This window comes from Chelonia mydas, chromosome 15 (genome assembly GCF_015237465.2).
Source record: "Chelonia mydas isolate rCheMyd1 chromosome 15, rCheMyd1.pri.v2, whole genome shotgun sequence".
In the NCBI taxonomy this organism is placed as follows: domain Eukaryota; kingdom Metazoa; phylum Chordata; order Testudines; family Cheloniidae; genus Chelonia; species Chelonia mydas.
This window is the reverse complement of record NC_057856.1, coordinates 28,204,566-28,226,297: the sequence shown is the minus strand read 5'-3', so window position 1 is coordinate 28,226,297 and position 21,732 is coordinate 28,204,566. Positions and strand designations below refer to the sequence as shown.

The 21,732-nt window shown below is 44.2% G+C and overlaps 1 protein-coding gene across 30 annotated transcripts in view; it reads right to left on the bottom strand.

Moving 5' to 3' along the window:
* RPH3A (rabphilin 3A) overlaps nt 1–21,732 on the bottom strand; it is a 109,231-nt gene that overhangs the window by 45,519 nt on the left and 41,980 nt on the right. For all 30 annotated transcript variants that reach the window (XM_043529506.1, XM_043529504.1, XM_043529503.1 and 27 more), the window contains one exon: nt 13,754–13,897. In XM_043529506.1, the coding sequence (XP_043385441.1) occupies nt 13,754–13,897 (144 nt within the window). The remainder of the gene's footprint in view (nt 1–13,753; nt 13,898–21,732) is intronic.

Sequence of the window (21,732 nt, the reverse complement as noted above, 5' to 3'; positions counted from 1 at the left end):
CACAGAGTCAGATCCTTACAGGTGCTACGCATGAGCACCTACAGCCCATTCAAAACCAGGATCAGGTTACAGGGAAATGAAACATTGGCCATCCCTTCACTCTTTCCCAAGAATCCCAGGATCTTTAACTTTCACCATCCTGGACAGCCACCAAGGACCTGAGCCAAAGCCCATTGTAGTCAATGGGAAGACACCCACGCACTTCCACAGGCTCTGGATTAGACCCCAAAGCTGGTCAAAAGGGACCTCAAAGTAACAGTCACCCCATGTCAGCACTGCATAATAAATGAAGTCCTAGATGACCCAGTAACCATCCAACCCAGAGACAAGTGTTGCATCATAACTAGACTGGGCAGAACTCAATTTTTATTCTTTTTATAATTTTGATGGATAATATTGAGGTTTATTTTTAAGCATTTTTCCCTATTTTTATTGACTCGTTTTCACAGGTGCACAAAATTATGGGTTTTAAGCTTTTTCTACTTTTGTCTATTTAAATGTTCAGAGTTGTGGGAAATTATGGGAGTCAGACAATAAATATTTAATGACAGTAGATATTGATATTCATAAAGTTAAAACTTTAACTGTTAAAATAAGTTGTGAACATTACACGTCAAGATATACAAAGTAACTATCATTAAAATCAAACTCGCATAAATTCTCAAGCAGCATTTCTTACTTTGTTAATCTGTACATTTCAATCATTATTGATGGAAATATTTTTAATCAGAGTGTGTGTGTGTGTACGATGAATAAAAGCTAATCCTTCCAAGTCTAGTCATAACTGTACTGACTCATACAGTCTAAGTGAAAATAAAAAGATCCTGTAGGTTGAATGAAGTAAAATATAATTAGGAAATGTAAAAGTAATTAACCTGAAGAAAATGTATCACTTTCCACTATCATTTTGCCTGAAAATATTGAGACATCTACAGCTGTTAGTGTCCAATCTAATACATTCTGGGAATCTCTTAATAGGCAGCTAATTTAAAACAAAACAAAAGTACAGTGGTGAGGCGTATGGGTACGGAAGACATTGTGCGGGAGGAAGCACAGTCTAACTGAGCAAAGGGCACCAAGTCAAGAGGTTGTGAGTTCTTATCCTGGCACTCCGATCCTATTGACTTGCTGTGCGATCCTGGACAACCATTTATCTCCCTCAGTTTCCCCAGCCATAAGAAAGTGAGGATAATACTGCTGTCCCTATCCGTCAGCAAGGCCATGAAGATTAACCTTTGTCAAGCACTATGAATATGTAAAGTTATAGATAATACTGTTCCTCAAACTGGCAATACTATTTCCTTAAATACCTGTGCCCGCTAGTTATGGTCACAGCCTGCTTGGGAACTTAGCGAAAAGCCATCAGGACTTTTTTGCTAGAGCTGTTCAGGAACAAAATTTCCATTCTGTGGGAAATTCCAACATTTCATGGGGGGTGGGAAATCACTCCAATTTGAAACAAAAAGCCAAAATTCTTCAATTTCCCATTAAACTAGAATTCTGAAAAATATGGATTCAGGGCCTTCAAAACATTTTGTTTGAATACTTTTTTGATTCATTTTGTTTCAGCTTTAATATCATATTTAAAATATTATACACCATATATATATGTATTCGTGAATTAAATATAAACGTTGAAACTAAATGACTTGAAAGAACACAATCAAAATTAAACATTTTGACTTTTTCCTATCGAAAGAGTTAATCAGAATCAATATGTCCCCATAAAATGTTTCAATTCCAAACAAAACTGCATTTTTCTATGGAAAACTTCTGTCTAAAATTTTCTGAGCAGCTCTAGTTTCAGTCTGTAAAAAGGACGCAGGATAAAGGACTTAGTTTATTTTCAGGGATGACATGTAGTGTATTAATGCCGTCTTTACATTTCTAAGAAAAAAATGTAAATATTTTACTTTGCAGCAATTGTTAGTCTTTTGAGTAAAATGCAAAAAGCCCACCAGAGACTGCAACTGTGCAAACCTATCTGCTTCCTGTGCAGGTGAAGAGACATAGCTAGCAACTTCTGAAAAACCAACCGTTTGCAAGCTCTGGAAAGACGCAACAGCACAAAAGGTTTGAGTGGTAAACTGTACAACTGGTTAACTTACAAACCAACTAGCTAAAAATAGCAGAATGTAAAATGCATTATTTATTCCGTTCAAAGGGGGGAGAGAGAGAGAGAAAAATCCTTACTTGAGAGAATTTCAGGGAAAAAAAAATCAAGCCCGCAGGGGGCTTTATGCACTCCCATTGCAGCATGACCCGAATCTGACAAAGCAGCTAAAACACCATCCATTAAAAAAAAAAAAGACATTGTCCCCCATGTCTTATGACAGTTTCAGGTTTATCACAGTTACACTGACCACACTTTCGGATCATTTACAAACTATATGATCCCTAATTTGCATGTGGCAAACCCTGAAGAGACCTTACTGAGATCCGTGGATTTCATCCTTAAACTGCAAGCTGTTCACAGAGTAGAAACCAAGAATACCTGCCAGACATTTTCTATGGACTGCAGAAAAGAGAGAATACGTAAGAACTCGACAAAGGAATATGCCTGGACAGTGCAGCAAGAGATAGAAAATACATTGTAGGCACCAAAACCAAGCCATTCTATTTCAGTTCGTACTGTGCCGGATCCAAAGCTGGTTGAAGTCAGTGGGAGTCTTTCCACTGACTTCTCTAGCTTTGATTCAGGCCCATAATGCTGACGTCTTGTTCTGTGGGTGTTTATTAAAGGGACACTATCAGGTCAAGTTTGACCCCCAAATTCAGGTGGTATAAAAAGAAAAACAGGGGTAAAATCCTGGCCCTATTGAAATGAATGGAAAATTCCCATTCACTTCAGGATTTCACCCTAGATTTTTACTATACTTGAGGCTAATAGAAAAGTTTCCAGTTTTAAGGTGGAGGGGAAAATGGACATTTTAAAAATATAAACCCCCCTAATATAGAGCACATTTCTGCAATACATACAGTAGGACTGCAGCAGCTAGAGCAGGGGACCCTGAAAGCGAATGCCTAGAAAATGCCTATCGGCAAAACTGAAAGAGCCCAGTCTATTTGCATTGTCAAAAAGCAAACCACCAACATACGGGTGAAAACTCAAGTCAAGGAGTTTAATTCTTTCAGTTTGCATAATCTAAAACATTGTCAATAATGCAAGGAAGGCACTTCTTCTTTCAGTAATTCTGATTTTTAACCTGACAAGATACTTTCTTAAAGGAATAAAATGGGTTAAAGATTAACAGTCTCTGGTCTGAGTTAGGTGGGTTGATGACTTTCTCCTGTACTTTTAATGGTTAAACTGTTTTCTAGCATCATTCTCTCTCATGCCTTCATTCCTAAAGCCTGCTGCTATCTATCCCTTACTTTGAGCTCAGTTCACTGGAGATTATTCATCCACGATTCTTTTCTAGATGTAAACTCAGCTGCCAGACTTGGTGATGCAGGGGAATCACTCCTGACCATACATCCATAGGTTTAACATTCCATGGGGAATACATTTAGTTGCAAACACTAAGGGTCCCGTTGATTTTAATGGGCCCTGGATTAGGCCCTTAATATTTAGATCAGAATGAAGATTATTCCAGTGTTTCTAAAAAGAGAAAGTTGGCTGTTCTCAAAACACTCCTTAATTAAAATTAACCACTGCAATTTCTATCCTATAGTCCGGGAAGCTTTTCTGTCAACTCTCTGCACAGGGGCACATTATGGAAGTGTGACAAGTGAGTGAAACCAACAAATCTAGGAATATCATTGCCTAGCGTGTATGGTGCTAGCGTTATATTTTTGATTATGGCAAGTACTGTATATCTTTGTTTAGAAGCCCCCGCAGCAGATACATTTCATTATTTAATCAAGTGGTTTATCTAGGGACATAATCTATTACTTTCCCCACAGATTGCATGCTACTGCTGCTCACTCTAAAAGTCACACCTTACGTTTTATGTAATTGTATGTAGAGGTTTGGTTTGGTGCAAAAATTCTGGCAAAATGGCTATTTTCATAGGGAAAAAAATCTGCAAGTTCAATTTTTCACGGTTTTGTCAATGCCAAGCCAGCAATGCTTGAAAATGGGCCCATTTCCATTGAGCAAATCTGCATGTCCAAACAAACCTTGTTCATGGAAAGTTGAAACAAAATTGCAAAAACAAAACAAAAACATCCTTTACCCTCAAGCAATTCTGAATTGGGCTCCAAATGTTTTGCAAAACCATCCCTTACCATGGGGCATAGAGCCTATTTTATTAATAGTGCAAAAAATATATAACAATGTGTGTACTCGCACAGGGATTATGTGACTCCTTTAACCACAGATATTTACCTTATTACAGTATTGATGCTATAATCATAAATGCTGCTCTTTTCTTAGAATGTAATGCTGCAGCCAGGAGTTTGTACCCCAAAGCGGTAAAGATTTTGTTTTCACAATTACACACACATGCGCCCCTGCCTTCCAAGCGAGGATGTTAAATTGAGGCCCGAGGCCCATCTCTGAGGAGCAGCCAGGCTAGGAGTTAAAGCTTCCTGGGAATCATCAGAAGGGGTAAACCAAGTTCTAATGTTCAAAACTGCGCAATTGTGGACGGTGGCTGAGTGCACAAGACTGATGGTTTTGCCATACAGCAATTGCGCTATTAGCGTCTAACTCCTAGTTTCTTTAAGTTCCTGGGGTACTTTAAGACAGAAAAGTGCTCTAGAAAATCAGATTCCATTCTGTCCCCCTTTTATTGGGGGAAAACAATTCACAGAGCCACAGGATAGTTCCGAATACAAGTATCTGAATTTCCAGAACACTCAGAAAATTCACATCTGTATCTGCTCCACAGTGACTCAAGGACCCTCAGGCAATGGCACACCCCTATGCAGCTCTTTGATCCTCCTCTCTTTAAACTGCCTCAGTCCCATAGCTTTGCCTTCCCTCTGTGGGGGTCGATTCTTCTCTGTCACTGCACCTGCTCTTCCTGAAACAGCCTGCCCTCCTCCTCACTCTGCTTTCCCTCCTTAAACTGCAGTTCAGACCCCTCCTCTTCCATGCTGCCGACAGCTAGGGAGCTGTCACAAGTTCGCCATACCATCACTTACCAGTCCTTCACGCTTCTCCTGATCTACTGCTTCCTCCTACTTACACACCTTCCGATTTTAACTGCTCTACTTTGTAAGAAAGGCACGCTATAATTAAATTGCAATAGATTGTACTCGACACTGGAACAAAAAGATTTGGTTCTCATCAAACTATGTCCTCCTCCATTATGAGGTCTGGTTACTTTAGGGCTACCTACATACAAGATTTGCTCCAGTTTCACTAATGCACTAATTTAATTCAATGGGTACATCTGCGTGTGGACACTTGTACAGCGGTATAAATCTGGCTTTCATTGGTTTAGTTTGCCCCAGTTAAACAACTTGGGTTATTAACACTCACAGTGGGCCCTGGTATGCAAATTGGTTCTTATCTGTATATTTAGTGCTAATTGAATCCTGAGAGGAAGGATGATCCAATGATTAGCGTCCCTGTTCTGCCACAGACTTCCTGTGTGACCATGGCCAAGTCATCTAGCCTCTCTGTGCCTCCGTTCTTCATCTCTAAAATGGGGGTGAGCAGTGCCCCACCTCACAGGAGTGTTGTGAGGAGACGCTCCGATACCATGGTAACAGGTCCATACAAGTACCACAGATAAACCAGAATGAAATGTTAACAGAAAGGTGGGGTTAGCCTGTCTGCTGAAGATGGATCAGTGCAGAGCCAGCCCCGACCAGAAGAGTGAAGGAAGGTGCATTACACAGGCCACCTAAATTATCCTCCGCTAAGCTGTGGACAGACTCCATTTTGGAAACCAGATACTGATCATGAAGGACAGCAAGAGAGAGACCGAGGATAATCAACTCATACATATGGCATGAGGGCAAGCTGAATGTAAATTATTGATTCAAGTTTAATTACTGGTATCAAAAGGTCCAGGTACTCCTGACTGGAACAAACTCGGATTTCTTCCAATGTAACCTAATACATAATACATCTTTGCAGTAAGATGGATTCTATGTAGACTGGCTGTTTTCACTGCTGCTAACAGCTAGAGAGATTTATATTGTAACAAACCATCTTCCTTTCTCAACACTTTTCAGCTGGTCTTAGGTCAATTTTAGGTCAATCTCATTCAGCTAATACAATTCTTGCAAACAGAAATGTTTTGCAATTGAAGTCTATGTAACCATATCAGTCTTACTCAACCGATGGCATTCTGCTGCTCCGTCATGGCTACGAATCAGCGTCGAGGCCTCCTCATGGCTTTTCCTCCCCTCTCCTGTAGATGTCATTTGCTTATCTTTCTAATTTTTGCTGCATGTATAAATTAACCATCCATTTAATCACTTTCTACTATGTGTCTCTAACACAGGGGCTGGATTTTAATTACCATTATGCACATTTCCGAAGTGCCCATCACTGTGGTATCAAATGGGCTAATTTTAAAAAGCAGCGTGTACATTTTATGACTATTCAAATCTGCAGTTGAACAGGCCAAGATAAGAGTATCAAATCACAGGCTACAGTGCCTAGTATGAGAGGTACAGGGAGCAATATTTTCCTTATGGTGGGAGGAGCAGTATCCATCCTCTAACAAATCAGGTATTGGTCACTAATGGAAGCAAGATATGGGCCGCATGGACTGGTATAATATTTCCTTTGTTCCTAACATTAGCCCCAGGCAAAGTAAGCTTATTCTTTGTCTGGCTCTATAAATCTACACTGTGCTGTTCGGAAGACAAAACCAGACTCCTTCGCCAGTTAGGGATCCTTGACAAGCACCACCCAGAGACAGCGATGACCCTTGCGGAGCCTCCGAGAGTTCATCCATGTATGTCGTCACCTCTAGTCTAAGCCCCCACAGGTGGCATGGTACCATCCTACATGGCCATGAAGACGACCTTGCAAGAGACTTGGAGAGTCCACAACAGAGGCGACATGGTCTGTCTTCGGAGGAGGGAGTATAGGGCAGCATTATTCCTGCACCACCGGTTGGCCAGTCCAGGGAACTGTTCTGAAGAGGCTACAGAAGAGGCTTAGGTGCCTAACATGAGGCACCTGTATCTATTTAGGCACCTAATTCAGTGGCTTGATTCATAGGGTCCTGGGCACCCGCACCTCCCACTGGACTACCATTAGTAGTAACATCACCATCGTGCCCAGGAGCCCTAGTCATAGGCCAGGTGCTGCACAAACACAGGGCAAAAAAAGACAGTCCCTGCCCCAAAGAGTTTACAGTCTAAGCGTAAGACAAGAAAGAACAGATGAGCATGGACAGACAGGGGAGTACAAGGAAACAATGAGACGATACTGGCCAGCACACCAGCAACCGAACCTTTGACTCAACCCTAGCGTCTCACTGCCCTGGTAAGAACAAAGATGCGACAGGAGCAGTCACTACCCTACACCGCACTGATGAATACGAAATAAATGTCTCGACAGACCAGAAGCATTTCAGCAGGAGCTTTGTGTTCAGCTTGACATCTATTGCAGAAGCTGCAATTGTGCGCGCACACACTCGGCATATACTGTGCCTCTAACAGCAGTACCCGAGAGCAGCGCCATTCCAGCAACCCTGCAGCATGATGGCATGGGCATTTTCTCTTGCCTTTTTATTCCGGACAAGCTGTCATCAACCAGGGGGATACAGAAAGAACCTTTATTAAGTGCAAAACAAGAACGGGCACCAGCGTATGCATGCAAAAGTTCTCTCTAGTTAAATATTTATTGTAGCTCCACAAAAATGAATCACGAAGACAAGCCTAATGGGTTTGAAACAGCACCAAGCAGTACGTTCAATGCAGCATGCAGTACAAACGGGGAAAAAAACCTGAATCACAAAGGATAAATGGTTTTATGCCTTGCCTCACAACTGCACGGAGTTGAACACTGAAATTCTGTGATCAGCTTTAAAAAAAAAAAAAACACTCCTGTCGCAACAGATTTGATTGGAATGAGCTTGTAGAGGGATCTTGCAAAGATTTATAAGAAAAGGGGAAAAGTTAATGCAATACACAAAAAAAGATCACCCAACTGACTCCAGAATTAAGCCACTACTATTTTTACTGGGACCTCATGTGTATTAAACGTTTGAATATTAAAACTAAAGTTAACATGAAGGCCAAAAAAAAAAAAAAATCGAACATGTGATCTAATGTTTTTTAAAAAAAATTAAAATTAGGATCAAAAGTTTAGGAGCAATTTTCTTTACATATGCACATACGTCTAATGGCAAAATGTGGTTCGACCATTGTCTCAGCTTGAGACACTGAATGATCATGAACTTGGTGCATTCAGTGTTTAAGTATGTCAAATATCGGCATGACGCAATGATGCCTTTGTTAGGCTTTCAGCATTTTTATATGCCTGCAGCTACTGTTTTATGTGCAGGGACGTTCATTTCTATACACCCAAGAGTCACACTCCTGCACAGCAGGTAAAAATCTCACACATTTCATCCAGCAACCTTTGATCCAAATTTGCCAGGCTCCTAGCTAGGTACACACATGCTGAAACCAAACTGAGGTTGGCCATGAACAGAGAAAGGGGGGAGAAAACACACACACACACACACACACACACACACAGAGAGAGAAAGGAAAACAAAATAGCTGATCCATTCCCCGCGGAACTTGTGAAGGCTGAACATCAGCAACATGAAGAGTTAAGGTGAAAAGTCAAGCCCAGCTTATGAAGAGAGCAGTTTCCTTCAAAAGACAGCAATATGCTGTGCCAGATTGCACAAAACCAGCCTGTTTGTAGAGGACATTGGTACATTCTGGCTGAAATCTGCTAGCCATTTCCAACAGGCAACGTCAATACCTACAAATCTCTACTGTAAACAAAGGCAGAGATCACAAATGTTAAAGAGAGGAATTCAATATGCTCTTCTAAGGTGAGGGGTTGGAATCGCAAGGAGCTCGGAGATCAAAAGACAAACAAAATACAGAACTTTTGCAATTGGAAAATTTCCTGCAAAACACACACACACACACACACACACACACACGAGAGAGACAGACAGAGGGTTTTTGGCTTGGAGATTTAGCTCTATTCCTGCGTGATTTCAAGAAGTGAACTTTCCCAAGTGGAATATCCACCATCATTCTCTAGCTGGGTATTTTACCGTACATTTGAAGGTACGGTTGTGAAGTTTGCCTCTGATCCATTTGCTTCTGATCTCCCCGCCTCCACCTGCCCATGCATTCCACAGAAAGTTGGGGAGGAAGGGGAGAAACAAGCCATACCAGAGAACGTTTGGCTTTGAGTCAAGCCTCTTTGAATCAAGCATGTTGCTGCTCTCAGAACTGCTGCTGCTCTCTCGCCAGCTCTGAACTAGCTTGTGAATGAATAAAAATTTCAGGGGTTCTTATACAACCAGGCCATTTATCCTCAAATTACACGTCAGGAGCAGGAAAAAAAAAAAAACTAACCACCCTCACGAGGACTTCTGCACCAGTATCTCTGCGCTTTTCAGAAAAGCCAGTCTGACAGATGGCTTCCCCTGCATTGCTTCAGCAGGTCTTCAACTGGTTTTGAGTCTTCCATAGGAGAAAGTTTGGATTTCGAATGCTTAACTTCACCAAATTCAGCATTTCAGGATCCCTTCCCCTCCCACACCCCAAGCTTCTTTCCAGTCATATTTAGGGCAGATCTCTGATTATATCTTTACAGCTTACTTTGAATTCACTTTAACAGTCAGGTGAACAGGACTAGATCTCAGCTGAGTCAGAAGCAGCCAAGTTACAGTATCCGTGGGTTCGATTTTCAAACACTTGTTTGCTTTCAACATCCATGTGTTGTTTCTCCATTTTCAGGAGGTGGAACTGCTCTGCCTTTTTATGAATCAACAGCCCCTGAGGGCAACTTACTTGTAGTAAACAACTAGAGGGGTTTTTAACATTCTCTGAAACAGTTCATAATGCTGGCGCTGGCTGCGCCCGACTCCTACCCCGAGATGGAAAAAACAAGTGGCTGACTAAGCCTGGATAGAATACAATCACCCGCTGTCCTTAAAACAAACACAGGATGTTAGACATGAAGGATTACAGGATTTCCCTCTGCGAAACTGTCACTGATGGAGCAGGTTGATATATAACTATTATTATTTTGCTCTTCTCTGGTATCTTCTCCAATGCATGGCACAAACTCAGATGCCGAAAGGAAACGGGGGATCTTCTTACACTGCTCTGCTAGGTAGGTAGGGCTAGAAGGTATACAGTATCCAGCTCTCTGTGCATCCTCAAATGGAAGATGGTCTTGAAGTTCAGGAAGAGGATGGGGCATTAGAAGAGATGGTTTATTGCCAGCTCTCCCACAGGTGCTCTCCTCTTTCAAATGCCACACCACGCCCTCTGGGAATTTCCCAGCAGGCGTGCTGATTGGCCTTCCTGCTCCAAAACCACCGCTCTCTAGCACGAGAGGAGAACTGCCCCAGTATGGGGCTTATGACACAGTCAATCACTTCTCCTTCCAACCAGCAGAGAGCAGTGGTATACAGAGGCACGGTAGCTACTTAACTTGCGAGGTGCTGGCTGCAGCTCTACAGTTCTACTGAGTTGGCAATATACTTCTTCAAAGCGTTACGTACATAAAAAAGGCCGGTGGAACCACCTGTAGCATGGCTGGCAGTGTCCAAGCCAGCCCTATTCAAACCAGAATAAGGTGCAGGTTGAAGAGTGAGGGTGATTAACCACAGGAACTACCTACCAAGGAAAGTGATGGATTCTCCATCTCTTGGTCTTCACTTGGAGACTGGAGGCCTTTCTGGCAGAGATGTTTCAGCCAAATGCAAGTTACTGGGCTCAACACAGGAGTAACTGGAGGAAAGTCAGTGTTACACAGGTCCGTCTAGATAATCTAATGCCACCTTCTGGCCATAAAACAAGCCCTATGAATTCTATCCGTTTTTCAGTAGAACACAACACTGTGTACATTTCCTACAATAGTCCACAGAGCAACAATATGAAGTGGCTTATTAAACTGCTAGCCTCATTTAAATAAATGAATGCAGCTACAATGGGGGTGTATCATGATTAACAAAGGAGCGTGGATTGGGATCACAGCAGCACGGGGATACGACGAGGCGAGAATGTTGGGGTCTGGTACGGTTTCCATCGCGGCACTGAAAAAGGCGGAGGACACAAGAGGCTGCAGCTGGAGCTAAGGCAGAGCTTAGCCAGTGTGGGGAGGAGACTTTCCCTGGCTGAACAGGTCACTGCAGGCCCACGGTGCCAGCTGGAAGAGACCCCCTGAAGGCAGTTTCCATCTCTCCCCTAGTAGAAACATTGCAGTACAGTAGCTGCTGGCTAGAAAACGAGTCAAGCGAATGCTTTGTGTCTCTCTCCTGACCCTCTGACTGGGCCAGGGAGCAAATGCAAGTATGACTGAATCTCTGGGGCATAATACAGCCTACGCACTTCTCCCCCCCCCCGCCCCCAGCAATCATCAAAACGTCATGAAAGGGCACCCCTACGACTGAGTCGGTCACAAGATACACAGACCTCTCTGTGGGATCTGGGGCAAGGAGCAGGATGCAGAGACCCATGGCACAGGGGTCCGCCCCGCGTATGCTGCACAGCGTTCCACCACATCGTCAGGCAGGAGTGTTATTAGGGAGGCGGGGGAGGGGGGCAGGCATGGCAGGAAACCTTCAGCTGCTGCAGACTTGCTCGGGTGCAGGTCTGCAGCCCAGGGAGGGACGGGTGGATGGTAAGTTGCTGTATTACTTCAGAATTCCCCTGCACCAAGTCCATTTACTTGTGCTTGACCAAGGGGAGAGGATTTAGGCCCATTGATAAAACTCAGCCTGCCAAATTCTGCTCTCTCATTGGTGCGGAGCTAAACCCAGAGTCACTCCAGTGGGGGCAACTGAGCGACTGGACTGCCATGGGTAACACAGAGCAGCATCTGGCCCGGCAAGGAAGGCCTGGTGGCTGTCTCCATGGAGGTGCTGGATGTTAGATTGTTACACAGACACAGTTGTATCCCATGCTTACTCGGGGTGGCTCTCTGTCCCCCCTGAGTGGCCAGACAACTTAGAGGTTTGAGTCCACTGCTGGCTTTGAGCTAACAGAGGTGGGTCTTTTAGCTCATGCAGTAGAGGCTCGTCCCAGAGGTCCATGGTCTTCTCCCCACTGCCAGCCACCCATGCTGGGCATCGTCTTACATTGGTACCCCCTGAAAAAGCCTAGACCGCATTTTAAATGACCTATCGGGGCTAGAAGTTGTAGAAATGGGCCCACGCTATAATATTCAGCTCCAAATCCAGGTTTCAAATACCCCCCAGTTCCAGGGTATCTAGATCTGAGGATTTGACTTACCCTATTTGAGGGGCTGGGGAGGGATAACCAAAATGTAGATGTGGCTCTGAGTTTGAATCAGACACCTCATGAGTTCAGGGATGCTTCAATTCATGGGTTTGATCTTTGCCCACCTAATTTTCACTTTTGCTGTTGGTCAGTCTCCCTGCCAATGAAGGATTAATTACTAGATCCTTCAGCAAAAGTCAATGTTATATTGTCTTTCCTTGTACACTATTTCACACACATAGCATTGGGTGTTCTCAGCTAACTTAACAAAACTCTCCTTGAAAAACCCTTCTGCTCCCATCCTGACATGCAAGAGAACACAAGCTGAAACTTCCAGGACATGTTGGGACCCCCTGTTTTGTTCATTTATTTACTAAAAGAACTCCTATCCCAGTATCTAGTTATCATTTTCAGCAATTAAAGAGACATCCATACACAATCAAATCAGTACAAACATCAAATACAGTAGCACGGACCTGCTACATACAACCACAATCAGCAAAAATTAAATTACAAAACAATATCTCCCCAACCCAAGTTTCCAAAGGAACTGCCTACTTCCCCTCAGTCTTCCCCAAATGCCCCATGGTATGTCTACACTTACCAGGGATTGACACTGTTGTAATCGTTGCACCAGGGGTCGATTTAGTGGGTCTAGTGAAGACCCGCTAAATTGACCGCTGAACGCTCTCCTGTCAACTCCGATACTCCACCGGAATGAGAAACGTAAGGTAAGTCGACAGGAGAGTTTCTCCCATCAACCCAGTGTGGTGTAGACGCCGCAGTAAGTCGACCTAAGCTACGTCAAGTTCAGCTACGTTATTCACGTAGCTGGAGTTGCATAACTTAAGCCGACTTACACCTGTAGCGTAGACCATGCCTCTGTGTTTTGTCTATTTAGATTGTAATCTCTTTGGAGCAGGGACGGTCTCTTAGTGAGTGCTTGTACAGCCCCCAGTACAATGAGGCTTAGCTGAGGCCTTTATGTGCTTCTGTAATACAAGTCAATATGAATAATGAAAATGGATTTTCCAGGATGCCCCCTAGGTCAATAGATTTGGGCTATTTTGTTCCAGGATGGGGAAACTGAATTCCAAAATGTAGGGGCCCTCTTGGGGAATCAATCTTCTTGTAATGGAAGATTTGATTTCAGCTAACCCAGATGCATTGGATGGGCAAAGCCATGTTAGCATTACACAAATGTCTGGGCTCAAAGGGGTTTTGGAAGGAGGTAGGTGGCAGCAGATAGCAAGGAGATGCAGCTCTGTTGTATGAGGATCAAATGGGTTCCCCTATGATCTTCATGCCACAAGGCTGAATCTAACACATACAAACAAAGTGAAGCCCATTCACTGACTCATGTTACCATCTTGTGGGTTCCATGGAGCAATTAGCCAGGTCGTTTCCTTACCCAATACGCTCCTGCTCCATTTCTTCCATTTTCTCTGCTCGAGCTATTACTCGGTTGATGATCTCCTTCTCTTCATCTGTCAGCTCTTCATTTTTCCGTTGCCTTTCCGGCTGGTTTCCATGTACCGACCATCCAGCAGGGAGTCTGCAAAACACACAAAGGCAGCGAGACTGGGAGTGGGAGGAAAGGTACATTATACAAGCACAGGGTCCACTAGAAATAAGTTTCCCAGAATAGAAAGAGTGCAGACAATCAGCACACAGAGAGTGAGCTTTATAATTATCTCATGTTTACCAGTTCTCTCCCCATTTATAGGTTTTAACCACTTGTTGAATCTCCATGCATGGGAAAAACTCATCAGAATTCATTGAGTGCCACCTTACAGTCTGCCAATCATCAGTCACCACATTAGCCATCAGCATCTGTAACTTCCATCCTGGAAATTGTATCAGCAGCTGTGAAATTGGCTGTTGACATTTGAAATGAGAGATGGGAAGCTGTTTCCCCACTTAAACTCCTCTCCCTCCCTCTCCAATCCTCCACTTTTCCACACACTGGTAAGGCTTTGACCACCACAGCGTGAAGTCTCTACAGAGGAAAGATAGGTCTCTTTTGCAGACAGCACCGATTGTCCACACAGCAAGAAAAGTGGTGGGAACACCACCCAGGTGGAAGAGCGGAGATTCTTTTACCCAGCTCTGAGCATTTTCTTAGATAAATACTTTCCCCAGTACATTCTTTGCTCCTTACCCGATTCTAGTGACACTGCTCACAGTAGGGGCACCTAAAATACGACAGTCCTATGAAACAGTCTCATTATCCCATTTGGAAACGGATTTTGTTTCTTCAGAGATCTCCATGAAAGTACCTACATCTTACAACTCCCGTGTCTGCTTAGAACAGGCAACGCCAACCAGATACTTATTAAGACAAGGCTCCTCTACTATGCTCTCTCACACTGTTTTGTGCAAGAGGAACCTAACTGAAAACGGAGCTGCCAACATGATGGGTTAACGCAGCTGGATGCATTAGTTTAACTAAAACGAGACTGCCTTGATCATGAGATGTAGGCCTTCCTTGGTTCTTTACCAGAATTCAGGCTTCGTGAAGAACTAGCCATTAACCTGTTCCCATTTTGTATGCATCCGTACAGGAACTACACATTTTCATTTGCTGACCCAAGTCCAGACATCACTACCAAAATGATAGGCATTATTTGAAACGAGTAATTGCCCAGGATCTTATTAGAAGGTGAAAGGCATATCTGCCTAATTTCATTCTGCTTTAGTTATTCCATCTATACCATTGCATGCAGAGACAAAATTACTGTCCTCTTCCTCTCTCTCTTGCTCCCCACTTCTCCTGCAACCTTTTTTAATTTGAAATATATATAAACATCCCTGGGATAATCTTCCTTTTGTTTCTTCAAACCCAGTTCCCCTGGCACAATGGACAAAACTGTCAAATAGAGAGACGCATTTTGAAGATTGCCCCCATATGCCCTGGTGTCTTTGTATCGTGACATGGAAGGAAATCTCTGGAGAACAAAATTGGTTTGACAAACCGAAGCTGCTGTTCGGAAATGAAAATCCATTTCATAGCAGTTCGTTTTCGGATGTTACTTTCAGTTCACCTTGGTCCCACTGGGAAGATTGTACAGGGAGAGGAAAGGGGGTGGGGGGAATATGTTCAGTGACCAGCTAGCTCAGAAATAAATAAAACATCCAGTCACAAGACTGCTATGCAGTGCTTCCTTGACACTTCCAGCATCATAATTAGATATAAAGTGATTAGCTCTGCATTCTTTTCCTCCTGAAATCCAGTCAGCCACCTAGCACAGTACATGACCTTTTTAGTCAAGTATCAGTCCCCACGGAGATGAACCTCCCAGAAGCCACTGCCCATCCTCTAGACTCATGGGCTATCAATCTTCTGTGCATCCCAGATAGTCGACAACCAGCATACCTAAAAGGCTGAGGGCCCAATCCTACAATGTACTGAATTCCCCCAGCAGTCTTGTCTACACTAGGGACATTTTTAGAACATTTCCATCATGTAGACATGGCTCAGGAGTTGAAAGCACTCAGCAGCCCCCACAAGGCATTCAGGCCCAGATTTAAGGCATTGCAATGGTGAATGCAGCAATGCCAATTAATTTAGGAGTCTTAAAATCTCCTAAGTGCCTAAATCCCATTGACTGTCAATGCCTAAGTGCCTAAATCCCTTTAGGAAATGAGATTTTAAGACTCCTCCATGAGTTAGGCATTGCGATGCTGAGCACAGCAATGTCTCAACACCTTTAAAAATCTGGGCCTTTGTACACCCTAAATACAAGAGAAGCTTGTTTATTCTGAAAGTGTGGGAGTCACACGACGTCCTCCTCAGCAGAAAGGTTTTTTTGGTTGAGAGAAGAGGTGATGAGAGATCCCAATTCATGTCCCTGCTCTGTCTGAATCAGAGGGATCTGGATGACAAACTCTGCTCTGACTTAGTTGGAGCACAGACATGAATGTGGCACTCACACACAAATGGGTTTGTTTTCACTGCAATGCGGAACAAAAACAGAGTTGGGAACCTCAAAAGTTGCTGCGAAATAGAGTTGTCATCCTCTAGTCAGCTGTAACCCCGTACTTGGTAGCACATCCCAGCTAACCTGTGTGCTGCCTTGAATGTTTACCCCATCATACATTACTACACAGCCCTAGGTAACACATTTACCTTGGAGAAAAAACTACCTTGAAAAGAACACTAGAACTCTGTCTGAAATTCACTGAAGGAATAAAATCTAGGCTTAGGGTCAACCCCTTAGAGATAAAAACAACGAGGAGTCCGTGTGGCACCTTAGAGACTAACATATGTATTTGGGCATAAGCTTTCATGGGCTAACACCCACTTCATCAGATGCCACAAGGACGCCTCATTGTTTTTGCTGACACAGACAAACATGGCTATCACTCTGAAACCCTTAGAGATAAGAACTGTCATTTACTTTTCTTTTGTGAATTCGAGAGGTGTTTGACATTCCTCTGCTGTTATGACGACAGAAACACTTACAAAATGGTAAATGTAAAATTACTATTTTTATAACAACTAAACCCACTTCCTCTAAGCATTCTCTTCCCCAGCTCTGAATGCTCAATAACTTCCCAGCCAGAAGACGTGGCTACAGAATTCCTCCTCCAATTTGCAGGCTGATTTGCTAAATATATTACGAAGTTAGCTCAGTCCCCATCCCTCTCCATTCTAGAAACTTCAGGCATAAAATGGGGGTTGTACGTTTATTTAAAACACAGCACAACACCACGCTGCCAAAAGAAATACCGAGCAATTGAGCCCATTTCCACAGCAGAGGAATGTAATGAGATGGAGGGACTCAGGATGCTACAGGTTTAAAAATCCTGTAGAATGGAATCAGGGGCGGCGGTGCGGGGGAGGAGAAAGGCAACATTTTCAGTCACTTTCAAGGGGACTGCGGCACATTTGAAAATTGCTCCCCAAACCAATAGGATCCTGTGGAAATTACTCTCAAAGCCTATTGAAATGAATAGAGACCTAGATCCCTGGGATCTACAGTTGTCCAAGTGGGTTCGAAAATTCTATCGAAAGGTTCCCATTCTCTGTTACACTCTGCTCTGAAGGTCCTGCCCCCAGAGCTGAGCCATTTGTCCTAGTCATAGAGGGAACTTCTGAAAAATCACGTCCTGCTGCTGAGCTACTGGCTGGGTCCAAACGCACCAAGTCAAGGAGCTCCACACACAGGCACAGGAATCTGCAGGCACAGAACAACTGCAAGGGTCCGGGTCTTAGAGTCAGATTTTCAAAGGTCTCTAAGCACCAGAAGATGCAGCTAGGCGCCTAGTGGGATGTTCAAAAGCACCTAAGCAGCTGGAAACCTAACTCCCATTGAAATCCCTTGGGAAGAGTCACCCTAGGCACCTATCCGCGTATTTTGGCACCTACATATCTTTGAAAAGCTGGCCCTTTAGTGACAGATGGCCTGATCCTGCAAACACTTACCACATACTTATCCTTCAGCAAGTTGAATAGTCAATGGGACTTCAAATTAAGCACATGCACGTTTTCACATAAGGGCCTAACGCATTATGCTTAACGCTCCATCACTAGATAGACTGAAGGCTCCAATTATAGACTGAAGGCACCAATTATAACGATGTTCCATGATAAATCAGACCAAGTTTCCCTGCTATTTCTGACAGCTGTTAAACAAAAAGTGAACAACCTACACCAAAAATCCTCACAAACACACACACACACACACACACACACACCAGTGTGCAGGCTTTTAAAACAGAGAAAAAACTGTTTGGCTGATGCACATGGGATTCTTGCAACACCTGTGGAGTGAGTATGTGGAATTCAACTCTCTGCCCTGCTTATGTGTGAAGTGAATCCTGTTTGCATTGCTGTTTGTACCGAGCGTGTACGGGAGGGCGGCATCGTGACGGATTGTTGCACACTCCTCCTCAGTATCACACACAGCGATCTAATGCGTGTGAGCTTTCGATGGAAGACTCCGATACCGTGAAGGGGAAAGAGGCAGAAAGAGACCCAAGTGCATTAAGAATATTTGGGGGGGGGGGGGGCGGAGGAAGTGGTAGACTTCTTTTAATTTTAGGTCCCATAGGAAATAACTTCAGTTACAAAGATTCCCATAGCAACTTCATAGCTCCCAGCTAAAGTAAATACCCCCCAGAGTTACAGCAAGCCTTTGTCAAAAATCTTTCCAGGCTGCTGGTGTATTTATTTATTCCAAACTCACTTCAGTCCCAGAATGACTAGATCTTCCACAGCTGGGACTAGCCCCAGCTCAGCCCAGGCTGCCTGGCCAAACCGATTCTTCCAAAGCCAAGGTAAGCTTTATAGCTCCAGAATCCCGCCTCCAACAAATTCCAGCCAATCAGCAACCACTCTCAGTGATGGCCACTCCAACACACAAAGCTACTACACAATCTGTGCGCTAATGTGGCTCTGTTACGTTAGAGGCCGGGCTTCTAGTCCCAGCTCTTCCTGACGTGAGCTTGTGCAACCTCTCAGTTATGTTACCTGTGAAATGGGTGAATGCTAATTAGCCTCCAAAGTCACAGTAGGAGACCCCAGCTAATAATGAGGGTTGTGAAGGGCACAGAAATATTAAAGAGCAATCAGCGGAAGAGTTGGGACAAAAACTCTGGGCTTGCAGTTTAGAGCAACTTCCCTGGATTACAGGAGATTGATGTGGGGATGGAGTCTCCTCCCCACTCCCAATTTTGCTTCCTGAACATCAAGCAAAGGCCTACAGTAGGGGCCAGAGTCGGGTTAATCATGATAGACTAGTCAGATTTAGCAACACCGATTCCCACCGTGGAAACACAAAGTTAATGAATGATGGTTTGGCACACCAGTCCCAATGCCTGTGAAAGGCAGGGATGGACAGAAGCTGTGCCACACTAACCAGAGTTCCCCAGTTATTTAATCTCGGCTTTGTAATAAATTCTTCATACTGAATTTATTCAGGCTGCGCTGACATCATGCAAATAGATCTTTGCCTTCCAAACGCTGCCTAAAGGTGTTTTCAGAAGGTCACATTTTTAGATTAGCAGGTCCTTCTATTGCAGTTTGCAGAGCACAAAAAATAAATTTAACAGGGGCGTGGGTGTCAAGTAATTTATTGCCAGTAAAGATTAACACTTGCATAATGGAAAACAATTAGGAGGCCTGTTTCATATAGAGAAAAGCAATTTCCTTTCCAAAACTATTTCCATAATTTCAAGTTAAGCAAATGATCCAGTTACATTTTATACACTCTTCTTTTCCTTATTTGTCAGCTAGGCTGTGCAGCAACACAATGGCCTCCTTCTCTTGTCAGAAATGATCCCTGCCCACAAAACAGTGAATAGAATCATAGAATCATAGAATCTCAGGGTTGGAAGGGACCTCAGGAGGTCATCTAGTCCAACCCCCTGCTCAAAGCAGGACCAATCCCCAACTAAATCAAGTGCTTCCAATTGATTTTCGTTTGTAGTCTTATTAACTACCATGTTCATTCTGTATATTAATGTTCTGCACAGAAAGAGCTAACAAACCACTAAAACTGCTAATGATGGGAGTAAGTGGACTTTTAAGAGAGAGGCTGAGATCAGAAGTTTGTTCTCCAGTTCCCAGTTCACATGCCGGTATCGCATCTGGAGAGATTACAATTCTATTCCCTTTCTGCCCAGCAATCTCCTCGGGAAGCTGAATCACCGTGTTTGCAAAATAACCAAGCACAGATTCAGCTCTCTGGTGGGGGCTGGCTGGGAGGGAAGGTCTAAACGGAAAACATCTATCAACATTTTATTAAACGTTCCACGGCCTACATTGAATTTCAAGCCCTAGTATAAAGCTATGTATTTAAGCACATGGATGCATCATACTTCAGGAATCTTGGCCAACGAGTCAGTTAAAATGATGGTCCTATTAGACCACTTAATGGAGAGTGAATAACCCATAAGATGTCCCAAATGATCCTACAGAACTTTAACACCCCATTACGGAGTCCACCATTTTTCTTGCTTGCACTGTTAATGCCCTTCTAGGGAGAGACATACGCTACACATTATCCTCCAGTTGGGAGGACAGACTTGAAGGCTGATGGGCACAGTGCAAATATGACTCAGGTGCAATCAACAGGAGGTGCACAGCTCAGGTAGCAAGATAACCAAGGCTGAATTCAGTCTCCGGGCCTGCTCAGCACACGTTTGGTACAGAACACACCTGCACTGGCTGGCAATAGAAAACAGGTCACTGACGGATTCTTGCACTGAAGGGCATGGCGCTGCTGCCGCCAAACCACTCAGTCAAACTAGCTGCTCTTTACTTATTTAGGCTGATGACTCCTGAGGGGATTCTGCGCCAACATGTTAAAAATGCTGCGCACGATATTTTAAAATTCTGCACCTTTTATTTGCCGAGAAGTAAATGCAGAGGCTCCATCATGGCAGGGCATGAAGGTGGGAGATCACCCTGCAGCCTCCCCGCCCCCGATCCTGGGGACATGGCCTCCGTGGTGAGGCTGCACCTGACACAGCACAAGGTCTGGGCCTGTCCCAGAATCACCCTGGTGCCCTGCCCCTCTGCACCAGGTGGGGGGTAGGCGGGCTCAACCAGGCAGGATCCAAGTGTGGAGGGGCTGAGTGTGAGGGGATCTGGATGCACAGAGGCTCGTTGGAGGGGGGCCAGGGTTCCAGGTGAAGGGGCACTGGGACTCTGCAGGAGGTTCCAGGTGAAAGCGGTTGGGGCTCAGCGAAGGGGTCAGGGTGGTGGGGGAGTGGGGCTTGGTGCAGCTAATTGTGGGGGTCAGTGGTGTGGGGGTCTGGATGTGGGGGCTCAGGGTGGTGCAGGGCTCATCAGAGTGGGGGTTCGAGAGCAAAAGGCTCAATGGGGGGTGGTCAGGATGCAGGGGTGGGAGTCTGGGTGCGGAGGGCTCCAGATGCAGTGGTTGAGGTTCAATGGGGTGGGGTTCAGGTATGGAGGGCTAGGGGGGTTCTGGGTATACAGGGTGAGGCTTGGCGTGGGTGTGTGGGTATGCATGGCTGTTGGGCAAATCCCACATTCAGAGGCTCTTAAAGACAATGCTTTGGCAGCTGCTTCCTCCCCTTTAGACCGCTGGGACTCAGCTCAAGCACTTCTATGGACCATGGCTATAACTAGGGTTGCTCACAACCCAGAACTTCTGTTCCGTGGGAAGTTCTGACAGTTTTGACTCTTTCTATCCTGAATCAGAACAAAAAGCGGAAATGTTGATATTTCCAGTGGAACAGAAATTCCAAAAAAATCCTCCCGTTTGGGATTTGACCTTCGATAAGGCCCAAAGTTTCATTCTGATAATGTCAGAGCGTGATACAATTATTAGTTTAGAATGTAAAAATCCAAACAAAATGAAACATGACTGACAGGAGAAAGCCGTAACAGTTCATTTAGACTTTTTCCGGCTGAAATGA